Source organism: Excalfactoria chinensis, chromosome 2, assembly GCF_039878825.1.
Source record: "Excalfactoria chinensis isolate bCotChi1 chromosome 2, bCotChi1.hap2, whole genome shotgun sequence".
Taxonomy (NCBI): Eukaryota; Metazoa; Chordata; class Aves; order Galliformes; family Phasianidae; genus Excalfactoria; species Excalfactoria chinensis.
In genome coordinates this window covers 135,593,639-135,614,583 of record NC_092826.1, presented here as the reverse complement: position 1 = coordinate 135,614,583, position 20,945 = coordinate 135,593,639, and the positions used below count along the sequence as shown (strand labels likewise).

The 20,945-nt window shown below is 42.7% G+C and overlaps 1 protein-coding gene across 10 annotated transcripts in view; it reads right to left on the bottom strand.

The window, feature by feature from the left end:
* KMT2C (lysine methyltransferase 2C) overlaps positions 1–20,945 on the bottom strand; it is a 176,912-nt gene that overhangs the window by 13,071 nt on the left and 142,896 nt on the right. For 8 of the 10 annotated variants that reach the window (XM_072327392.1, XM_072327391.1, XM_072327396.1 and 5 more), the window contains 12 exons: positions 19,138–19,320; positions 16,601–18,481; positions 15,357–15,682; positions 12,709–14,528; positions 11,551–11,662; positions 11,048–11,126; positions 10,873–10,936; positions 7,922–8,154; positions 3,465–5,177; positions 2,355–2,567; positions 1,666–1,830; positions 309–450 (listed from right to left, as the gene is read on the bottom strand). In XM_072327392.1, coding sequence (XP_072183493.1) covers positions 309–450; positions 1,666–1,830; positions 2,355–2,567; positions 3,465–5,177; positions 7,922–8,154; positions 10,873–10,936; positions 11,048–11,126; positions 11,551–11,662; positions 12,709–14,528; positions 15,357–15,682; positions 16,601–18,481; positions 19,138–19,320 — 6,931 coding nt within the window. The remainder of the gene's footprint in view (positions 1–308; positions 451–1,665; positions 1,831–2,354; positions 2,568–3,464; positions 5,178–7,921; positions 8,155–10,872; positions 10,937–11,047; positions 11,127–11,550; positions 11,663–12,708; positions 14,529–15,356; positions 15,683–16,600; positions 18,482–19,137; positions 19,321–20,945) is intronic. The other 2 variants (XM_072327394.1, XM_072327395.1) reach the window with 2 other exon arrangements.

Here is a 20,945-nt window from a genome sequence, read left to right as displayed (position 1 = left end):
AAACAAACCAAAAAAAAAGCAGGAAATTTGTAGTGGACACCACAAAGTGGATTCTGAACTTATTCATTTCTTAGGAGAGCTTCTAACTCCCAACGTCTTTTCAAAAGGGAAAGAAAAAGTTTATCATTTGACATTACGCTGGTATAAAACAAAACTGGTGTGATAGTGATTACAAGCTTAAAAAGAGCCTGGGCATACTGCCTGTATAACAGTGAACTATAGGATCCGAGAAACATCACAGTTATCCATTACATAGTTTGCTACAAAGCTGACTCAGCTATAAGGCAAACAATAAGCATTAGCCTTACCATCGTGGCCTCCCAACATACCAGCCTTGCCAGCAAGCTCTTCAGTGGTTGCAAAGCCATTTACCAACTTCTGGCATGCCACAGGGGGTGGTGTGGGTGGAAGAGAGGCCGGGGGCGTTGGAGGATTGCTCAGATTGTTCTGCTGCAGGAGAGAGAAGAACTGGAAGTTAGTCATGAAGCACAGCGTGAAAACTTGCCATGATCTACTAGTAGATATTGTAACCCACTCCCTTATCTTAACATCCAGAGGTACCACTGATAAACAGTGACAGTCAATTCTCAAATATGCAACTAAATATGAGGAACAACTTCCTGCTAGAAGAGACACAACGTTTTCTTACTCTCAAGGATACAACTGGAGAAATGGTTTACATGAGAAGTATATTTTCCTGCTAGAAGGTACAGCTGAATTATTTACACAAAGGCACAAAGAGCATTTTTAGGAACTCTTCGGGAGCCTCAATAAGTTCCTACAGTTTAAGCAAAGATCTGATCTAAAGACTGAGAGAGCAATTCTACAGGGGCTCTCCATCACAATAAAGGAGTTACCCATTATTCACTAAAAGGGGAGCTGCCTCACATTAGCACAGGACAAGCTTTTGCTGAAGTAGTTACCATGGAGAACCTCACTCTGCAAGTTCACACTCGTTGCTGTTTCTCATTAGCTCACTTAATTGTCCATACTTTAAACCAAAATTAAGTACAAATTTCAGTATCTTCTCTCATTGCAGTCATGAATACAGAGCTAGAAAGCATTATCCACAGCTACCACATCTGCCAGGTCCCATTCTCAGCCTAGAGTAACCATTCTCAGGCTGGAATAAGCACCAAGTACCAGACTTAACTCCCTGTTTGCTCTCTTGCTGCTGTCCCAACATTGCCATCCTGATCTCAGAGAGTCTTAAATTCTGTGGATTATTTGCTCATCAACAAACATCTTTCTTTTTTTTCCTCGGAGCTTTTAGTTAGAGCTTAGCGGACAAATGAGAGAAGTCTAATTCCCATTTGATTCACATTAAGAAATGCTTTAGTGCTTTCAATGACTTTGCAAAGTACTGGGAATTCAGCCTTTTCTGCTCCATAAATCTGTAATTACAGTTTTCACTCTTTAGCATCCATTCGTAAGTGGAACACTTGCACATTTTAACCCGTTTACAACAGTTTCTAGAACCGATTTCAACTTTCACAACAGCAAAACAATGTCTGTTTCAACACTGACCAGCCCATCTAATCTAACGACAGAAGATGATTCTCTTCTGGTTGCACGAAGGGCACAAATCTAAACCAACTTGCAGCAATGATGTCATGAACTTTTCTCTCAAGGAGCCCACAGAGGAAATCCAGATTGAAGCTGTACCTTGTATATGAGCTGGGAGTAGTAATCTGAAGCCCCATCAAGGGTAGCGCTACCAAAACTTCCTACAAGTCGATTTCCAGCATTTAGCTGGCCACTGCCATAGGGAAGAAAGTGTGCAAAGCTCACTCCAATTATTGGTTCCATCAAAGGTAGGAGAGAAAGCTGCTACATTGAAAGTAAAGAAAAAAGAAATTAGTCTAACTATAAAATTGAATCATCACAGACACTCAGTTGTTAGTAGTTTCTATTGGTTTTTTTTGAAGGGAATTTACCCACTATCAGACAACCGTCACAAACTCAGGCCCCTCTCCTTTTACAGGCACCAAAGATTCATAGATCACTTTAGGTTGGAAGTGACTTTAAGGACCATCTATTTCTAACCCCCCAGTCAGACAGTCCTCAGCCCAGGGGAGCCACTGCTCCCAGCTCTGTGGCAGCTCAGCAAGGGCAGCAGCCAAAGCAGGCAGGAATTCCATGGTTTTGAGCCTGCTGAACACATGCCACGTCAGTAGTTCTTCCAAAGCGAAATAAATCCGAGCCTTTACACTTTCTGCTTCTGTGGAAGTTACAACTATCTCCACCCTGTGCTCAGAATTCAACGCCATTATCCGTTTGGTTTTCACAATAAGAAACCCACTCTTTGCAAGTGTCCCCTTGATGAGCTACCCAGTGTCGTATTGTTTACGTACTTGTTTGAGATGGATGAACGTATCAGCATTGGGGTATATGGCCTGCTTTTCTTCCTCCTCTTTTTTCCTTTTCTTGGACCGAGGAGCTGCCTTTTCTCCTGTCCTCTGAGTTCGTTTATTTCTCTGTTTCTTGGTTTCATGCCCCACATCTGCTCTCTGGAGCTGGCTGTTACTACACCCGAATGCACCTTGCATCTGGTTTCCTGCAGTTTGCTGGCCGTAAAAAAGGAAGTGAAGCAGAATTTTTGACAATATAATAGACAGTCCATTCAAATTTATTGCACAACAGTCTGAAAGAACAAGCACAGTGTAATATATACCATGTAATATATACCTCACTGCTAATGGAGCACGCATATAGTTTGTTTACTTCACTGCATCACTGCAGTTGCACTGTCCCTGCACACAGAGTTATGACTTACCATCCACACCACTGACAACTGAGCTCATCACTGAAGCTCACAGAGCAGAACTATTTTCTTTTGAACACTCACTAAAACACAGGCATGCAGCCTGGGAGATTCTCATAAGAGCATAACGAAGGGAAAACTCGGTCTGGGCTGTACTAAATCACTGCTAGCACAGATTTGCAAAGCCCTTCTTCACATAAAAGGACAGTTGTGTACAAACAATCAGAATGGCTCTTGGCAATGCAGCAGGTGCTCTCATGCCAAAAGAAGGGACTGATTTCTTTCTCCTAATTATTGTTTGCAATGGCTCTGCACAAGCCCTGACACAAGGACTCTCACTGCTACTCCTGTCATACATTTACCTAAGTTACCTGCTGCTCACAGTTACGTTTATCAGTTTTCATTCATTTTAAATGTATTTACACCTTATTTCAAGGATGCATTTAGAGTTGGGAGACTGATAAAACAACAGCGTAGACACTTAATACTATAATAAAATAATTATACCAGGTCTCAAGTGTATCCTACCTACATAGAAAGCAATTTTTCAAGTTGTTTTAAGAAGTCTTATGAATTATTAAGCCATATAATGCCATTAACACAAAGAATTCATGCCTCCTTCAATTAAAAATAAGCAGAGACAAAAACCAGCCACTGAGAGCTGGTAACCATCGCAGAACAAAAGCAGGGAGAGGCTCACCATTCCTTCAGCTGGACTCTGCTTGTCCGTGAGCTTCTTATCTCCAGCAGCCTCTTCTTCTGTTCGACAGCTACTCTCTGATTTCTGGTTCAGAAGAGATGAGGACTTCTTGTTTTTAAGCAGGTGCTTGAGCAACTCGTTCCCTGACTCCCCTTTGGCTGCTGGAACGCTGGCTGGCTGTGCTGGACTCTGAGCTGAAGAGGGAGGCTGAGATGAGACTTTATCTTCTTCCACCTTAACAGCGCTTTGATTTTCTGTTTTCGGCTCGGTTTGATCTGAGCACTGATCGGTTTCTGCCTTTTCTAGTTTAACTTCTTGAATGCCAGCAGGTGTCTCTGCTTTGGCCTTGTCAGTCTCTGTACTCACATTCGGCTGTTTCGGTGGCAAGCTGCTGCTGGGGAGCTGACACTCCAGCTCTGGAGAGGCCTGGCTCTCCGCTGCATTAGACGTTGATGGACCTGTTACCTCCACTGACTCTTGCTCATCTTGATGACGAGGCAGTTCACTAGGGGTGTTAACGGTGGGGGTAGAGGTAGAATCAGAAATGGTTGGAGTTGATGGTGCCGTTATATCCGAGTGGGGAGTCGATGGGGCTTTTATTGACTCAGCATCGTCATCCTTTTTCTTTTTTCGTGTCCTTTTCTTTTTTCCTTTCTCTTCTGGGATTATGTCAGAATACAGCTGGATGAGGGACTGGCTTGACCCAGGGAAGTTTGCTCCCTGGGGCACACTTGTGTCCGAACCACATGGGGCACCACTGCTTAGTGCTGCAGATGAAGGAACTGTAGATGAAGGTACAGCAGGAGCAAATGGAGGCCTGACCTGGTTCTGCGTAAAGGTGGCCCCAGGAAGACTCCCATGTGTTTGTTTTACATTATGGAAATTAGAGGATCCACCCGGAACAGCAGATGCATCAGGTCCAAAAGCTGCAGGTCCCACTGGTCTCCGCTCATTGCTTTGCAAGAAATTTGTGGCAGGAGGTGAGTTCACAGGACCCTGTTGCAGCATCTGTCCCATTTGCTGCTGTTGATGCTGTGGAGACTGCTGAAGAGGCCGCGGAGTTTGTATGAAATCACAAGGCAGATCGGAATTGAAGAAAGGGATCTGAGACAAGGACGCTCTGTTATTTAATTCAGACCCTATCATGCCATGCTGTTCCAGTTCCATCCTCTGCTGTAAAGCCCTCTGTCTGTCCACCTCCTGCATAAGCTGAATGCGTTGCCGTTCCTGCTGTTCCCGTAATCGTTCCTTTCTTTCCCGCTCTTGGAAACTTTCACTAAAAGGGTTATTGTCATCAAACTCCACCCTTGGTGGTGGTCCTGACTGTGCAGTTGCATTTGGACCAGGCACAGGAGCCGCTGTACCAGGAGTAATTGGCAGCGGTGTCATTGGAGGCTGCATCCTTGCTGGGTTAATGGAAATATGACCTGCAGGGGGATTTGTAGACTGCCATCCGGAAATACTGGGCATCCTGGTAGGGTTGGACTGTCCCGGGATCACCACGGGATGCTGCTGATGCTGGAGCTGTTGTGCCACCATGGGGAAGTTTTGCTGATTCATTGCTGGTGATGTTCCTGCTGGAACCATTGGTGGTTGAGCCTGGACTCCTGGCATTATAGCATGGGGTGCCATTCCACACTGCTGCTGCTGCTGCTGCTGCTTGATTCGATATTCCTCAATTAGTTCCGCGTGTTCTTTCTGTTGCTTTCGAATCTGTAAATTAAAGAAGTCATTACTCATCTTTGACATGCGCTGACTGTAAAGGATCATAAAACATGCATCTCACCAGCAGGGAATGAAGCTCATGTGAAAACAGGACTTCTGTATTGCTTTTTTTCCTCTCCCTTTCTAAGGTTATGTATACCAAAACTGCACTGTGCTAAACAACACACAAACCTGAAATCAAAGAGATCCCTGTACAGATCCTATCATCTATGTAACAATAGCTGGGGGACAGCTAAAAGGAAGCTGTGATAGGTGATGTTCACACGTCTTCATACATCTTTTTAAAGATACAGCTGAAAAGAAGAAGTTTGCCGGAAAACAGTGTGGCAAAATCCCATTTCCTCATAGGCAGAACCCCAAACATCACACAGCAGAGGAAAAAAACAGCTGCTGAAAGGGCTTGTAATCCATAATAATTACTTGGTTAGCAATGCATGGGCTGTGGAATCTCCCTCTCTCTTTCCCTTTCTCTTTGTTAGATTATGACTTCTGCAGTTCCATTTGCTGTTTGTACTGATGTGAAAGTCCATAACATAATTAAACATGTTTGAAAGCACTCTCTTGTATCTGGGGCAAGAGAGAAACTACAAAGCTCAGGCCAAGAGAGTATTATAGGACACAATACAGAATGCAGGACAGATGAAGCCCAAAACGCTATTCAATAGAGTAATTTCAGGTCCAAGATGACTTAGGAGTTCTAGTTTGGCACTGACACTGCCAGATAGACTGAGCTACTGCATAAAGCCACCAAGTGGATCCACCTGCACAGTCCAGCACCCCAGGACTTTTCAATTGGTACGCTGCCATAACTGTGTCAGCTCTGTTTGATCAAACAAGGAGGCATCCAAAGCACTACGCTTGGATATGCAGTGGTGACGAGCCCTGTGACTGTACTTGGAGGTAAATGAGACCTTGCAGGACCAGTAGCTGTGCAGACCAACCTAGTGATTCTCCCTGTGCAGTGGAGAATGATACAGAGCTTATTAGCACAGGCACAGTGCCACACCAAAGCAGTTAAGCTGCCCTTGCCATAGAAACAACACGGTTGTGTCTGCATGGCACAGTGCCTGGGCCAATAACCCCGTCAGACATAAGCTCACATTGCAGAGTCAGCTCCAGTTTCTCTGTGCCTGTGACCAGCCTCAAAAATTCACAGGGATTTGATAGTTTTCTCTATAGATACATACAGTTTATCCTTTTCAAAACAAACAAACAAACAAACAGAAGCTTGATTCCACAAAAAAGGGTTTTGATCTGATTTTAAAGAGTGATGAATTGTTTTACATAGGAAGTCCTTGAAAATATTCTTTAGTGAAAACTTATTAAATAATTTCTATCTCGGTGTATATGAAAGTGCTGCTTATGATCAGGGTGACTGATCTAAATCAGTGCTTTAGCCTGATTTACAAACAGCTTTAATTCAGGCACTGAAGGGACCTGCCAGCAATACCATTATCAGCCATTGCTCTGATGTAACCCCACTGTAAGAGTAGACTGAAGTATGGATGATGGAGATGGCTGAAGTTAGTATTTTTGTGTTCATTCGACTTGTTATTCATTGTAGAAGATCACCCTTCTCCTGCATAGTGAAAAGACAAACCAACGCATAACCCATCCAACGCATGCTCTGCCTTGAGGCAATACAGGAGCAAGAACTTTGGTGTCAGGTATCACTCGGTACTTCACTCCAAGCAGCCTGATGCCAAGTTCTAACCTCATATTAATAAAGGTAAGTCTGAAGTGTTTTAGCATTTGGCAGGACTACTCGTTCCCGACTGACAATGAAAAGATTCCCCACCTGTACAGTAAGGAAACACCACACCAGATCATTTCTCAAATGATGACTCGAAGAACACAGCTTTTTGTACTGCTGGCCAAACCACTGATATATCAAAGTAATTGCAGGCTTAACTTTAGTCTCATTTACTATAATTACAGTTACAAGATGCAGCAAGTGAAATTCCAACTCAATGTAAAGATAAAAAAAAACCCACACAGTGAAAGTGGTTACACATTGCAACAGGGTCCCGGAGAGGCTGGGAAACCTCTGTCTTTGAAGAATTACCCAGACTTGACTGACGTGGCCCTGAGCCATCTGATCTATCCATGAAGCAAGCTCTCCATCCATCAGGAGACTTAACTGGATTATCTCCAGATATCCCTTTCCCCTCTGCTATTCTAGGGTATGGTAGCGGACAGTACGCTAATGATTAGTACCTAAAAATGAGACAGATGATAAAACCACGCTAACATTAAAAATGTAATGAAGAGAGATTTTCTAAGAGTAACATTTAACTGGCTTATTTCCAAGGGGCACTGATTACATAAAGACATCTGAAAAAGTCAGAGGTAAGAAAGCCAATCCATCTCGAAACAGAGCCTGACGTGCTTAGACTCCTTTGCAGCCTAAAGCTTACACTTCTGTTTCTCATGGCTCTAGGAACTCTGTTATAAATCATTTTGCTAAAGAAATTCTCTTCCCAAACTACAACAACAGCTTTTTGTCATAGTTTTTGCTGTAGTGCATTCTCCTACAACTCCACTGCCATTGGTGACCCACAGTGATGCAGCTACACACGACACACACGACGTATGATACAGAGCAGCTCCTTTCGCAGAACCCCCCTGTATTTCAGCATTTTCAATTCATGCTTTAGTAGAACTAAGGAGAAGAGTCGTACCATTACAACAGCTCAGTATTAAGGTGACCAGTTTGGTGTCCCGGTGATTACCTGTTCGAGCTGTTTTTGGACCATACTTTGCTGTTCTGTGACGTGCTTAAGCTGTTCTGCATCCTCTTCTGGGAACTCGCGTCCAGCTTTTTTGGCCGTACGCTGTTTTGCTGAGAGTGCTTTTTTTGATTTCCTGTGTGCTCCAATTTGCTCCTCGAGGTACTTCTGCTGCATCTGAAGAAGCTGTTGTGTTTCCTGCAGCCATTCCTCATACTGCTTTCTTTGCGAATCATCTAGGAGAGACAAGGGAAACAGCAGATGATATCACCTCATTGTGCTTCTTAGAGACGAAGTTTAAAACTCACGTCCCCCTCTTATTTTACCAAACTGTTGGTCATGTTCAGCCAAGTCTGACAGATGAGTTGAGATCTCAAGAGATATTAAGGCTCTTGGAATGATGTCTGTAAAGGAGACTGCCTGTACTGAGTAAGTAGTTTTAACCTAGTCCCTCCATTTTGAGAGACATGGCCCACTATCTGGTCTGCCCGCCACAGAAAAGGGTACATGGGAGGACTTGGGTAGAGGGAAAGAGATTAAAAGGACATAAATTTAAATGAAATATGGTCTAATTATTTCTGATGCTTGTAGAGGAGTTTGGTACACTTAGAAACAACAACAAAAATGGATTTAAGGAAAAAAAGAACAGCCAAAATGTTCATCATAAATTCAAGAAATGTAAGAAAGACGGTATATGGGACCGGAAATGTGCCAAGACCTGCTTCATGCTTCAAAATTAAATCCTAATCAACCACTGATTGAAGAGAGCAATTAGAATAGCTAAGCACTAAGGGAGAGTTACAAGTTATGTAACCTATACCAAAAAGTGCAACAAACCCCTCCTCAACATCCCCATCACATCACGTTCCCCACTTCCAGTAACAACCATGTGAGCAAGTGCAGAAAGGCATTGTCCACTAGCAGAGAAAGGCACGCTCCGCTACAGCCATAAAATAGCAAGCGGATGAAACGCTACTTCCTTCCAGCTGAGCCCAACTCCCAGCCACTACTGGTCACAGAAACTGGAGTGTGGTTCCAAAGGAAACGCACAGATTTATATCCTGAAGTGTAACAGATCACCCATCTCTAATCATGGATGGCATCGGCTTCGCTTCTTTTTGCTTAGGTAGGTTGATTTGTTCTTAGAAACGTCTGAAAATCTGGACTGTGTCACATATATCTGACTAATCCTTTATTATAAATTATCACAGAAGAAATCAAAATACATCTACCTTACCATGAAAGTTACTGCAAGAAAACGAACCAAATAAAACCCCTATGGAAACACCTTGTTGCCATTGTAAAAACAACTTTTTCTGACCATCAGCACAGTGCCTTCAGCATCAGTGCCTTTTTCCTCCCCACAAACAACCGCGCTCTCATTTAGGCTGTAACAGTGACATTACTCATTTTCCAAATGAGAACTACTGATCTGCTAGGAGCAATCCATCGCTCTCATATGTTTTTTCTGGAGGCAAAACAATCATGTCCAATAACACACTTCATTGGCACTGAGCCCAGAAAGCGAGACGTAGGGTTTGGTGACAGCATCATTTGTCTTGGGATCACACTGTAGCAATGAACTGGATAATCAGGAACAAGGCATGGAATTTTCCTTGGGTGGAACTCTTGTTTATCTCGTACGACGAATAAAGATATCCATACAATGGTATGATTTCAATGCAACCACCTTTTCCTTGTGCTCTAATCCCTACCACATTCCTTTTTCACAGTCGTTGCGGTAGAAACAGTCATTGAACCTAACAGCTCAACTGAATCGATTCACAGAGCTATCTACAGCCTCAAGGGGCACTAATTCTTTCAGTGATATATTCTGTGAAACTAATCATGTAACCCGAAGGGACAGCTGAGTGGAAATGATGGAGAGTAACTGCAGATGGAAAGTACTGAAATATTAACAAGGTCCAGGTAAGAATAACTACTGCTGAAATGAAGAACAGATTTTCTCAACTGCTCAGATCCACCACCCCCAAACCTGAGCCAGGCTACCGCCGAGTGCCATTTACAACCTCACCAGAAATTAACAAAGAAAAAAACTACTAAAGCTTCTCATTGCGCATTTAATATTGCAGCTTCTGTTTCTGGAGAAGGTGAAGGTGTTTGCTTCTGTTTCTTGGTCATAAATATCAAGTAAAGCTTTTGTAGTAACGCTTCCTTGTATGTGGTCTCTTCCTCTCCCAGCACACGCTGTGTTTTAATTCCTGCTAATGATTCTCCTTCTCATCACAGAGACTAGGACTTACAGCTGATCTAAGGCAAGCAGAAGTAAGGAAAGCAACATACTAGAGCTATACATGTCTACTATGCAACTATGGTTCCCAGCCAATCTTGCTTAATTAATGCTTGGAAAGCATTTTTAAGTATTTTTAAAATGACAATGATGCTGCAAAAAACTTTTTGCTTTTTAAATAAAAAATAACCCATCAATACAGATCCTCACCGAGCTCTGAATAATAAACCTCAATAGAAAACCAGCTGCCCAGAAAGGTGGTGGATGTCCCGTCCCTGGAGACACCCAAGGTCAGGCTGGATGGGGCTCTGAGCACCTGATGGAGCTGTGGGTGTCCCTGTGCACTGCAGGGGAGTTGGATCAGATGGCCTTTAAGGGTCCCTTCCGACTCCAAAGATTTTATGATTCTGTGACCTGATTTCTGAGGTAGCAGCCTGCCAGCAAAACGCAATTACTACTCTCACACAAACACAAATAATACTAATTAACTGTTCCTCCTGGTTCCCTTTTCCATCATGGTGCTTCTCCGAGGACAGTTTTCTACAAAAACAGTATAGTTTATCGTGCACTCGTTCATGAACTGGCACTGTAACAATGAAACGATGGGATTTTAAAAGGATTGCTTTTTTCGTGGGATATCAGTTTATGGATATTATATTTAGAACAAGAAGATTAAACACTGAACTGGTTGATGTGTACTTACTGACAAAACCGGGACCGAAATTAGGAGGATTAGGTCTAGAAATCTGAGGTGTCAAACTTCCATCCTAGAAATTTCAGAAAATATACAAAGAAATTAAGTGAAGATTCGATTGAAACAAAATCCAGTTGTCCTTATTTAAGACTTGTGTTGTTAACCCCGCGTCAACTTGTATTACCTGTGTAATTGCCTGCTGCATGTGATTTTGGCCTTCGTTGGCCTGAGCCCCTGGCACGGGCTGACCCATGAAAGGAAACCTATTGACACACAGACACAAAATGAATCTGTAACGTTTAAAACTGGTGGGTACCTTAAGGAAGAGAGCATGCTGCTCCCAGTTGAGAAGGAAGCATTTTATATTGAAAGGTGACAGAGCGTGGATTTAGAACATAAAAAAACCCACCCTATTTTTATGGCACTGAGAAAAAGCAAAGTAAACCAGTGAACATAAGCTACCCGGTTGGTATCTGCACAGCTGGAAAACTCTGCTACTGCAGTCACCCAGATTCAGTTACAATAACATAAAGTTATGGAAGCTCCAATAAACAACTTGGGGTAGAGAATTATCTCACTGTGTTCAAACAGAGCTTACAAACACCTTTAATAAGCCATGTTTTCCACACCTCTATGATTTCCCTCCATATTTATCAGCCCTGAAGATGGCATTCAAGCATTGCCTACCTGTTCATCACCATTGGTGGCATCCCCATGTTGCTCTGAGCCATGACTTTATTGATCCCCTTGAGAGCTACCATTTTTGCTTTCATTATAGGATCAGTAATTGCATCGAAGTCTGGAAAAGAAAGACAGTACAGATGAATTACATAACTAAATGTTGCAAGTTATTAATTGGAACTGACTTATTTATATCTCGTTCATACATAAATCATCAGCAAAACAACCCAGCTCCATTACTATTTCAAATTACTTGTCCTCTTCATTTTGAATTTCATGGCTAATATGTTGTTTCATACAACCCCTAAGGAAAGTTAATCTGGCTGTAACTGTTCTTGCTTTCAGCCATAACACAAAGAAAAGCAGATTGGGTTGAGAAGGGCTGTAGAATAAATTTGGCCTATGAGCCAAGAGATTCATAAATCCTATTTATAGTTTAAAGAATCATGAAGAGCAGTTGTTCCTCAGTTTAACTGGCCAAACCAGCACATCATCACAATCACACTCAGAAAACCTCTTCAGTCACTCTGTTATTATTGGTAGAACTACAGACAGAAAAACACGTGGCATATGCTACATTCAGCATCTGAAAAGACCCATAAGCATGTAAACCATGCTCTCTCCTGCCAGCTCTCCCGTTAGTTGGCCCAGTAGAGCTGGGCAAACAGGACTGGCCGACAGTCCTCACTAGGGAGTATGGAACTCTTGAGGTTGGAAGGGACCTTTGGAAGCCATCTAGGGTGGCTTGACTACATTCAATGAGCCCTTTGAGACACCCTAAAAACTGCCAAAAAAAGATGCAGTAAAAAAGACACAAACAGAAAACTGGGACACTGGATATCAAAAGGTCAGCTATTGCGCTTCATCATTTAATTGTTTACAAAGGGTAAACTTACTCCACTTCACATATAAAGTTATAAGAGCTGGTGATGGATAAGTTGGGATTAACACAGTGCTACCTTGATCCTGGTAAACTCTGTATGAGCTCTGAAAAGGTTCAGCACTTCACCTACTTCCATTTCACCTCTTACTCAGGTTGCTTTTCTATTATGCCATCTTCACATTCCAAATCTCCACCTGCTTCATTCGGTGCCATAAAATGTTTAACTATTTCATTCTGACTTTTTACATAACAAACCAGAACACAGACAGATCACCACATACCAATATTGGGGAAAAACGGCTCTGAACGTTGGCGAATCATGGCTTGCATCTGCCGCTGCTGCTGCTGCTCCTGCCTTTCCTGATCCAAAAGATCCTGCAGAAGAAGTGGCTGTTCCTCTAGCAGTAATGGTCTCTCCCGATTTTGTTGCTGAGTTAATGGCTGAGGGAGCATTATCTGTGGGGGACCAGATATGCCACTCGGGCCAGGACGGCTTGTTACAGCCACAGTTTGATTAGATGCCTGTCCTGTCCCAAAGTTATGATTAGCCGACTGACCCTGAATAAATCCTGGGTTCGGTGACCCTTGAGAAAAGTTATGGTTCATTCGTGGAACCATGCTCAAATTGGAATTTAAACTGTTTTCCAACATCTGCCCACCAGGTGTCAGTAGTGTTTGAGGAATACCCGACGCGTGGTTCAGTTGAGTTGTTGGCAAAGACTGCGAGGGAGACGCTAGCGTCCTTGCCTCAGCGTTATCTGAGCTTTCATTAGCTAGCAAACTTGAGAGGACTGGTGTGGACCCAGAAATACTGCAGGAACTTCCTGCCCCCTGAACAGGCACTGGAGCAGATCCCTGAGTATCTGGACTAGGCACAGTTGTTTCTTGACTGGAAACAGCAGTAGTTTTGTCAGGGAATTCTAGGTTAGCAGGCTGCGCAGGAGCCTTTTCTCCATCTTTTAACTCTGTTTCAGTAGCCTGTTGAGCACTTGTTGATTCTGCATTTCCATCACTTCTTTCATTTTCATTCTTCTTTTCCTCATGAGTGTTTGGGGAAAGTATTTCTGTTTTAATTTCATTCTCGGTAGTAGATTTCTTTGGCGAAGACAGGGCCTCAGGATGAGCAGCAGTTCTATCCCCTTGCTCCTCTTTTGTTTCTTCTGTCTTGCCCTGGATATCCAGCTTGACATCGATGGGGACACTAAGATCTAATTCTTCATTAAACATTCCTTTCTTATCCCCCACATCAAGGTCTGGGTCTGTGTATGCAATTATATCAAATTCCCCAGATCTCAGAAGGTCATCAAGGTGAGGATCATTGGTTTCCAAGTTATCTAAAGTGTCCAGCTCGTCCCCTTTTCCATCCTCTGTGTCTAGATTCAAATTTTCAAGATCTTCATCGTCCAAATCCTTGACTTCAACCCCATCAAGGTCTTTCACATCCAAATCTTTCACAGCAGGATCATCAGGATCAAGTTTTTCTTCCAGACCATCACTCGGCTGGTTGGGAATCTGCATATTTGCTGATTCATCACTTGGTGCAGATGTAGGCAAAGATGGTCCTGGGAAAGCATCAGCTACTGGGGGATTGCTTAAAGAACGTATTACAAGTGCGGGTGGGTTGTCAGGGTTGATTTGATCCTGCTGGGGTTGTGACATATGCTCCAATCCTGCAGACATCTGCATCTGGTTAGGCATACCTTGAGGATTATGTCTCAGTGGTTCTGCCTGTCTTGGGCCAGGAAATTCCTGCCTGGGTATAAACCCTGCGTGTCGCTGATGTTGCACTGCTGGATCCATAATGTTTGGTGCAGAAGGATTAAAAGGCAGCCTTGGCCTCCCATCGGGAGCCCTGTGACGCAACTCGATAAATGCCTGACCCAATATATTGTGCTGCTGAACCTGAATTCCCTGTGGAGGAAAATGCTGAGGGATCCCCGATGCACTGTTTATTTGTGGATTGCTCACTGGACGAGGCATATCAATAGACAGAGATCTTCTCAATTGTGGTGGAACTCCAGCACGTTGCATTGCCTGCTGAGGACTGAGGAAACGTTCCTGGCCTGATGGTGGACCATGGCCACCTCCTGGAAACCCAAATCTAAAATAAAGCATAAAAGATAAATTACCTTTTCTTTTCAGGACAGCATAGCCTGTCACACTTGACTACGTAGCTATTCACCAAAATGCTTTACACGATACAGTCATTAAAATATTTAAATAAATATTCTGCTGATTATGCTTATATTTAAATGAGCTTTATGACTACAATAAAATAATTGCTTTGATTATGTTTAATAAACATCCTGTTTTAAATTCCAGTCATAATGGATAGAAAACTCTGTGACAGTACGATCCGAGAGCATAAACAACATATTAATTCAATGCAGCGTGCTCAAAAAATAATGTGCAGATTTACTGAAATAAATTCAAAGTATTGAGAACATTAATTCCCAAGACTATCATATATGTCAATGTTGGTATTCATTGTAATAACAGCACAGACAAAAGTCAATATTGAATTATATATTCATTAGAAAGCCAAGCAGAAATATTACATTTATCTATCATTAAGACAGCAAAGCTCAAATCAGACCCTTCTTTGTTAAGAAGTTGCCCTAAACCAGCTGGTGATGGGACCAGTCAGCTCACTGGAACTTCCACAAGCACTGCAGTTTCTCCTCTTTTAATTTATGATAAATTCACCATAAAATACAGCCCAGAGTGGTGTTACTCATTATAAAAGACACATTCTAACATTATGAATACTTAAAGCTTACTATACATAACCTCAGTACAATCACCAGCTACTGCAGCCCATTCAGATGATTTTTCCTCTCCAAAAAAACCCAAGCCCTGTATGCAATGGTTTCTGTAAATTTGGAACTACCACTTTAACAGCCTGGTTGTACGAGACTGAAGAGCTTACCTAAGGCCATGAGGTCTCATCCCCATGGTGCTCATATCTCCTGGAAACTGGGGTCTATTGAACTGCCCATCACCAGGAAATGGCCCACGTTGATCCTTTGAGTACACTGCAAACCTTGGCCCACCCGGAGGGACAACAGAGGATCTAATATTCCCAGGATATGGAGGAGGAGGGCGGTTAAAAATCTGATTTAAGTTGTCTTGCTGCCAGTGCTGGAGAGGAGTAGCATGGGGAGGAGCTGCTGGATCCTGTAAGGCTTTTTCCTGACGAACTGCATTCTTCTTTTGCTGCTGCTGTTGTAGAATAATTTCACGTAATTTCTGTCGCTGTTTAAAAAAAGAAGCAATGAAAATCACTGTGCTGGACTTTGCAGATGCTGTATTTTGCAGTGTTACACTGCAGTGTTAAGCTTATCGGAAGAAATAAATTCTTCAGTCATTAAAGGAAAACACCGCACTGCCACAATCAAAGCACGATTTAGGATTGGGGGTACACAGTGCAAGACGATGGTAGCACAATTTTTATCTCCAGATCTCTTGCTATTAGCATGAAGCTACTTTGCCAACTAACGCAGAAGCAACAAACCCTTTCCTCTATATTATTCTAACCTTGTGTGAGGAATATTGACTATTTTTTTCTGCTAAATCTACTTCCTGTTGCCCCCTCCAAACAGAAGACCAAGCAGCCTCCCACAAGTTGAATGTAATTCTATGTCTCAGAAAGAGCTGCTTGCCAAACATTCATTGCTAAAAGCCTGGAGCAACAGTTCCTGCAGGAGAGCAGTGACCAGCAGCAGAAATAACCTCAGCATGTTTGCTGGCCATCTGAAAAGTTGAATGCCCAGTCTAAGATCACTGCCTACACCCTCCTCAATCTGAGAACAAGTCACTGACAATCAGTTCTACAACTCATCCACTATAGGATTAATTGCCTGTATAGAATTAATTGTCCTCTCAGGGTGTTTCTTTCTCATGTTGCAGACAAAATCTTTAGTGGCTCCAGCATTGGCCTCGCTTCCTTTCTGGATCTTATCCAAACTCCTTAATAATTACCAATGTCTTTATATTCCACATATGCATTATCCAGAGAGCCAAATGAACATAAAAAGTGAACAGAGAATTCAACATCACGCACCTATGTTTAATGTAAAAAACAAACAAACCAACTCTTCAAATATTTAGCAAAAATGGGGGAAATGCTACTTCTGACATTCGGATGCCATTACTATCAAGTGTTACTCTCACCTGTCGTAATTTCTCAGTGTCTGCTTGAGACATATTCATGGTATTCTGTGTATCTGTTACTCCTGTAGTGGGTGCTGGGCCAGGACCTTGTGAAACTTTGGGGAACTGCTGTCCTTGAGAACTCATTGGAGAATTTGCAGATGCACTGAAGTTGCCCTCAGCTCCAGGCCGTGACTGTTCAGCAGCATCGTGGCTTAGTTGACCAGTTCCAAAAGATTCTGGCTGAGGTCTTGGAGTCATCGGTGGTTGATCATAAAGGTCACGTGCTGGAGCAGAAGGACCGTGGTTAAATGAATCTGTTATTGCAGGTCCTGCTGGTCTGGGAGTTTGAGAACACGGGTCTGACGGCCTGACAAAAGTGCCCTGCAACCTGTTCTGTGATGTCTGCAGGAAAGGATCTCTATTTGGTATTAGTCCCGGTCTTGTCATTGCAGGTCTGTTAAAACTCTCCTGTATTCCTGGTCTTGGAGTTGCTGGTTGCTGAGAATAAGGATCATTCAGAACTGGCCTTGGTGTTCCAGGAGGCTGAGCGTATGGATCAGAATGTCTCTGATTTGTTGGAGACTGAGCAAACAAATCTGCTGGCTGTGCAGGTCTTGGTGTGGGTGGTTGCTGCATATATGGATCAACTGTGGTGGGCCGAGGAGTTCCTGGAGGTTGGGCATAAGGATCAGCAACTGGCCGAGGAGTACCTGGAGGCTGGGAATAAGGATCCTGAGAAGCTGGCCTTGAAATGGGTCCAGACTGAGAGAAAGACTCACTCTGTTGCCGCACGATCCGGGGCGGATGGGCAAAAGATTCCTTTATTGCTGGATGGGGAGTAAGGGGAGGCTGGCTGTATGGATCATTAGGCTGATTATGGGAAAAGTTATCCACTGGCCTCGGTGTCAGTGCAGGCCTTTCATATGGATCAACAGCAACGCGCCTTGGTGTAGCTGGCATTGATGCATAGGGATCTTGTGGGGACTGAGGTGGGCGCATGGGAGTTTTAAAGTGTCCAGGGCTCCCATCAACAGGAGTAGGAGTAGGAGTCAATGGTGGCCGTGCATACGCATCAGCAGAAGTTACTCTCGGTCTCTGAAATGTATCAGTTCTAGGAGCTGGCTTAGTGAACGGATCACTGCTTCCAGCTGCTAAAGGAACTTTCCCTGACTGATCCATAACCATGGGCGATCTTGGGACCCCCAAAGGTTTGGAAAACTGATCTGAGGTCATAACAGGCCTGGGTGTGTCTGGTGGCTTTGCATAGGGATCGCTGCTACTTGGAGATGAAGAACATGAATCCCTGACTGGTGAAGGCCTGCTTCCCGATGGTTCAGTTACCTGAACGGGCCTGGATATAGATGACTGTGGTGCACAGGTATCCATCGGTGCAATGCTACCTCTTCTAGCAAAGTTCTGATTACTAGGTGCTGGCCTAGGTGTTCCTACCATTTTAGCATATGGATCCATTGGAGAAGGCGGTCTCGTGTTTGTGGAACCTGGAGAAAACATCTGTTGTGATGATGTTTGAGGAGTCTGAGACTGAGACAGTGAATCATGTACCGGGATTCGGGTTGGAGTAGGGGGTGGGGCTTGTGGTTTGAGGAACACGTCATCTGAGGATGCTGAAGTAGGTGTAGCAGGTAGCTGCTGCTTTGCAAATAGATCCTTATGGAATGTTTGCTGCGCAGGAGACATGCTGCCACTGCCAGCCTGAGGTGTTAGGGGGCTCTGGATCCCACTGCTGGGGGTGTCTGAGCCAGACTGGTTCAGAAGCTGTTGCGAACCAAATTGCTGCTGTTGCTGCTGCTGCTGTTGTTGCTGCTGCTCATTTTTCACTTGTTCAAGCTTCTGTGTGGCTTCTATTTTGGCTTGCTGCTTACTTTTTTGACGCATTTGCTGTTTAAAAATCATAAGGAAAAAGGTTATACTTTTACACACACGTATATATATATATATGTACACATAAAATCCTTGATGAGTAAAATGAATCAGGAATTCAAACTTCTGAATACGCTAAAGATCAATTATGAGTAACTGTAAATTGTAAATGCACCAGGAGCAGAGAGCACAGCTATTTGTTAAGTTCAATTACCTTGACAAGCATTTTGATTGCCTGGGAAGAAAATTTCCCAGGTTGCCTAAAGAGCAGCACAGTTTTCCAACCTTATACTCCAAAGATGTGTACCAACAGATGCAGCACTGATGGAGGTAAATAGGTTCCAAGAGACAAGCAGCCTAACTTGAAGCAGCAAGCTGCACAAGGTTACTGCTATACAGGGTATATAAAAACAAACTACTCCACCAGCTAGCCATACAAAGGAAGAATAACTTATTTCCACAATAGGTTAAGATTTAAGGGTCAAAGCTTTCCAACAAAATTTTCCAGCATTTACAAGCAGCCTCCCTTCTGATAACACCTATTTCCTTCTACAACGCCTGAATTTATACTCTTCTACAAAGAAAGATTAAAATTGATTTTATTAAAACAAGATTCCAACAATGCAATAAAAGGCAGGGAGAAAAACGACAAAAAAGCCTTAAATGCAACACACCTGTCTGAATTTCCACTCCTGCTCATGTTCCGATTCCCTCTGTTTTAATGGATCTTTAAAGAGGTCGGAGTCGATACGTGAGCTGGGATCAATGCTATCCTGTTGCTGTTGCCTTTTCATGGAGTCGTTTGACATCTGTACTTTATTGATGCGCAAAGCAGCTCTATTATCTCTGGCTTTTTGCTGAAAAGAGAGAAAAAAGACATAGGCAGTTAGTCTCATTTTCTTTTACTAAGTGTGAAAACTGCATCTGTTATTCCTACAAAACCTAAAATGAAATTACTTGTAAAACTTTTTTTAAACACACATATGCTTGTGAAAAACCACCTTATCATTATTACATTATTATTATTACAGTGAAATCCAAACTGAAAATACTCCATTTTCTTTAGCAATGTTATGTTTAAACTAACATACAAAGAGAGAACTAAGGGGTCATTAGTAGTAGAGGTTTTCTATGAGCCTCTGTTCATGTACTGTGCTGTGCCAAGAAAGCATGAATCTCACCAGTACACCTTTCAAACCACACACTGCGGTGGTCTGAAACCCGAAGATGTAAGTGCAGCAGATGATGTTTGGATCAATAAAGACCAATAATGTGAAGAACTTCAATGACAAGAAAAATACAGTCTACTCCATTAAACAGACTCTATAGATCTCAATCTGTGTTAAGTCAGTAGTATAAACATAGGATATGGGCTTCTGCATCAGGAAAAATTGGATGAAAGAACAGCAATTCCTCTTCAATGAAGCATTTCACAGCTATCCTGACACTTTAAAACATCTAATGGAAATTTCAAAGGGTCTGTTTTACCGCCAATCTAGGATGTGACTCCTTTGCTGAATCAAATTTTCATATCTTTTCTACCTTTTTTTTTAACCTTTTTTTTTTTCCCCCTTCCATTTTCAAGTGGTGTCTGCCTGGTAGAAAAGGCTTAAACTCTTCCCCTCCAACAAAGAAACAAGAAGCGGTAACACAGATGAGAGCAACAACACAGCAGTAATATTCGTGTCATTTCCTCTCTAAGTGTCAAGATTATGCAAGTAAGGAAAGTAAAAAGCCTACAGTGAAAACGTAATATCACATCTCTCAGTTTTATTTCTAAAGTAGCCTCCTTCCCTCCCCAGCTGAAAGTTCCTCAGTCCAGGCACTCAAGCAGCTTCTTGTGTGCACGATGCTACGCAGACCAGAAACAGCTGCAATGTAAAAGTACATGAACTGTAACATCTGTGAGGAAACAACTACTTTGTACCATGCAAATACTCATGCACACGTCTGTGCAACCGCATGTTCCCTTTCTGCAGACAGAGAGGAGATAATTTTTGCATCTACTTCTTGGGCATCCATTAGGAGAACAGGGCTGTATTTTTTCAGAGCAGTGAAGAAGGAGAATTCAGTAATAGCAATAATGGTAAACTGATAAATGCCTAGATAAGAGCCTACCCATTTATGTCAATAGTTTCTTGTAAATGCTATACGGAAGGAATTTTCAAGATGAAATATAACAAATGCTATAGAGGTCCAAAGTTGCTGAAGTTACAGGTCTGAATAAAAAGTAACATCAAGACAATAACTAAATGATATGAATAGAGAGGGATTATTTCAAGGGTTTCAGAAAGATCAAGACCTGTGGTCTGGGTATGCATTTCTCACAGTGATCTTGGGGTAATATCTTATCCCCTAAAAGTTGTTAGCTAGTTTATTTTTGTTTGTTTTTTACTTTGGACTGGAAGACGTCATGTTGGTATTGCTAATCTGTGTGCCATCAGCATACAAACATAATGAGGATCAGATTTGTTTGTTAATG